The sequence below is a fragment of the Carlito syrichta genome, unplaced genomic scaffold, assembly GCF_000164805.1.
Source record: "Carlito syrichta isolate Samal-C Ts95f unplaced genomic scaffold, Tarsius_syrichta-2.0.1 Scaffold313449, whole genome shotgun sequence".
Lineage (NCBI taxonomy): Eukaryota > Metazoa > Chordata > Mammalia > Primates > Tarsiidae > Carlito > Carlito syrichta.
The window spans coordinates 474,566-477,061 of record NW_007257545.1 but is presented as its reverse complement, the minus strand read 5'-3'; the positions used below and the strand labels follow the sequence as shown (position 1 = coordinate 477,061).

At 43.6% G+C, this 2,496-nt stretch overlaps 1 protein-coding gene across 6 annotated transcripts in view; it reads right to left on the bottom strand.

Moving 5' to 3' along the window:
- Positions 1–2,496, bottom strand: part of SLC5A11 (solute carrier family 5 member 11) — an 86,352-nt gene that overhangs the window by 44,877 nt on the left and 38,979 nt on the right. For 5 of the 6 annotated variants that reach the window (XM_008070488.1, XM_008070490.1, XM_021718787.1 and 2 more), the window contains one exon: positions 1,773–1,853. The exons of the other annotated variant lie outside the window; for it this stretch is intronic. In XM_008070488.1, the coding sequence (XP_008068679.1) occupies positions 1,773–1,853 (81 nt within the window). The remainder of the gene's footprint in view (positions 1–1,772; positions 1,854–2,496) is intronic. 6 annotated transcript variants of the gene reach the window in all.

The window sequence follows — 2,496 nt, the reverse complement described above, 5'->3', positions numbered from 1 at the left end:
TGCCCAGGTGGGTCTCGAACCTGCAGGCTCAGGCAATCCACTCACCTCAACCTCCCAAGGCGCGGGATTACAGGCTGAGCCACCGAGCCCGGCACAAATTTTTATTAAACTGTTATACTTTTTAGGTAACGTTGGCCTTAACCAGACTGACAACAGTTTTTCAGGTCCATAAATAACTGGATTGTTATTTATTACCACTTTCTCTTAAATCGTAATACTAGCTCTCAGTTTTGGTTTGCTTTGCTTTTCCTTGTATCTTCAAGATGGGTGCTTAGATCCTAACTTTACTAAGTCCTTGCATAGTCCAGAATACTTCTGCAGCTTTGGGAACCTATCTGCAACTAGGCTGGGTATCTTACTCCTAGGATGCAACTATTTCCATATAACTCCGTAGTGCTTGCTCTATCATCTTTTGGCATTTTATTGTTATGAAAGAGAGAAATGAGGCATATTTTTAAAATCTTTTTTGTTTACTACTTTTTTCTGCCTGGATTATTTATTATTTTTATTATTTATTTATTTATTTTGAATTGGTGCTTCATTCTGTCACCTAGACTGGAGTGCAGTGGCATGATTACAACTCACCACAGGCTCAACCTCCACAACCTCCAGTAGCTGGGACTAAAGGTACAAACGGTACACACCACCACATCTGGCTAATTTTTACATTTTTTTGTAGTGATGAGGTCTCACTATGTTGCCTGGGTTGGGCTCAAGCAATCCTCCCACCTCAACCTTTCAAAGCGCTGGGATTATAGGCATGAGCAATAGTGCCTGGATTTTTTTATTCTTAGGCTCCAAAAAATGTTTTCTATACTGCTTCTACCTGGATAGCTCTTTTACTGATTTTGCCTAAAACACAATGAGCCTTTCATATCTACCTGGATTATCCTCCTTCCTCTAAGAAAAGTTTTCTTTTATGATGACTTTAATTTTTTCTTCTGTTCCAGTTGTCCTGATCTTTTCTTTAAGAAAAAAAATGCCTCCAAACCTGGCGCAGTGGCTCACACTTATAATCCCAGCACTTTGGGAGGCTGAAGCAAGAGAATTGCCTGTGCTCTCAGGTTTGAGACCAGCCTGGGTAACATGGTCAGATCTCATCTCTACAATAAATAAAAAAATTAGCCGGGCATGGTGGTGCGCACTTGCCTCGGCCTCCCAAAGTGCTTACAGGCTGAGCCAACAAGGCCAGCCAACACTAGAATTTAAAACGTCTTCTTGGCCAGGCATAGTGGCTCACGCCTGTAATCCCAACACTTTGGAAAGTGCAGGAGAATTGCTTGAGGCCAGGAGTTCAAGACCAGCCTGGGCAACATAACAAGACCCTGTCTCTATATTAAAATTTAAAAAGACTGGCCGGGTGCGGTTGGGGCTGTGGTAGCCATGAGCATGCCACTGCACTCCAGCCTGAGTGACAGAGTGAGACTCTAACTCAAAAAAATAAATAAATAAAATAAAATTTAAAAGAAACATTAACAAAAATTTCGTCTGTAAGGAAAAACTGTCCCTTTATCCCCCTTATTTATTCAATCATGTTTCTTTATCAATATAGAAAGATATTAATTTTTAATAAAAAAACCAGTAAGGTTCCATGATAAGCACAGTTCTCTTCCATCTAAAATAACCATGCCTCAAGCAAAGCACCTGTGACAAAAATCCCCAAGTAGTATGTTTTTTGACAGCTCAGTTTGCTGATCACAGTGATCAGAGCAGCTGTCCCTACTTGAGAGAGATGTTGTCATCCACCCAAGTGACCCTGGGACCCCACTTACTGTAGCCCATCAAAATGAGTGCCCCTACAAGCATGATCAGAGTCTGCAGAGCATCCGTGTAGATCACAGCAGCCAGGCCACCTAGGGGTATGAGTATTGAGATAAGAGTCAGGTAGTCTGATGGGGAGAGTTACTCTGGGTCCCAAAAGGAACCTAGGAGGTCAAGATCTGACAGCTTTCTTAGTATTGACTGATTGCAAAGATGGCAACAATAACTCCTCTTCATGTGCAGGCCGATTTTGCAATGCGATTTCACTGCTCCTTTCATGTCGAAGTGAAGTTAATTTCTCTACCTCTTAAATGTGGACTTGTCCATGTGACTTGCTTTGACCAATAGAATATGGCAGAAGTGATATTGTGCAGCACCAAGTTTAGGCCTCAAGGGGCCCTGAAGCTTCCTCGCTTACTCTCATGCTGCCCTGAGACCACCATACTTTAAGAAGCTCAGTCTAGCCGGGCATAGTGGCTCATGCCTGTAATGCCAGCACTTTGGGAGGTGGAGGCAAGAGGATTGCCTGTGCCCAGGGGTTCGAGACCAGCCTGGGCAACTTGATGAGACCTTGTCTCTACAGTGAATTAAAAATTTAGCCAGACATGGTGGCGCACACCTGTGGTTTCAGCTACTTGGAAGGCTGAGGCAGAGGGATCACCTGAACCCAGCAGCTCGAGGCTGTGGTGGCTGTGAGCATGTCACTGCACTCCAGCCTGGGTGACAGAGTGAGAC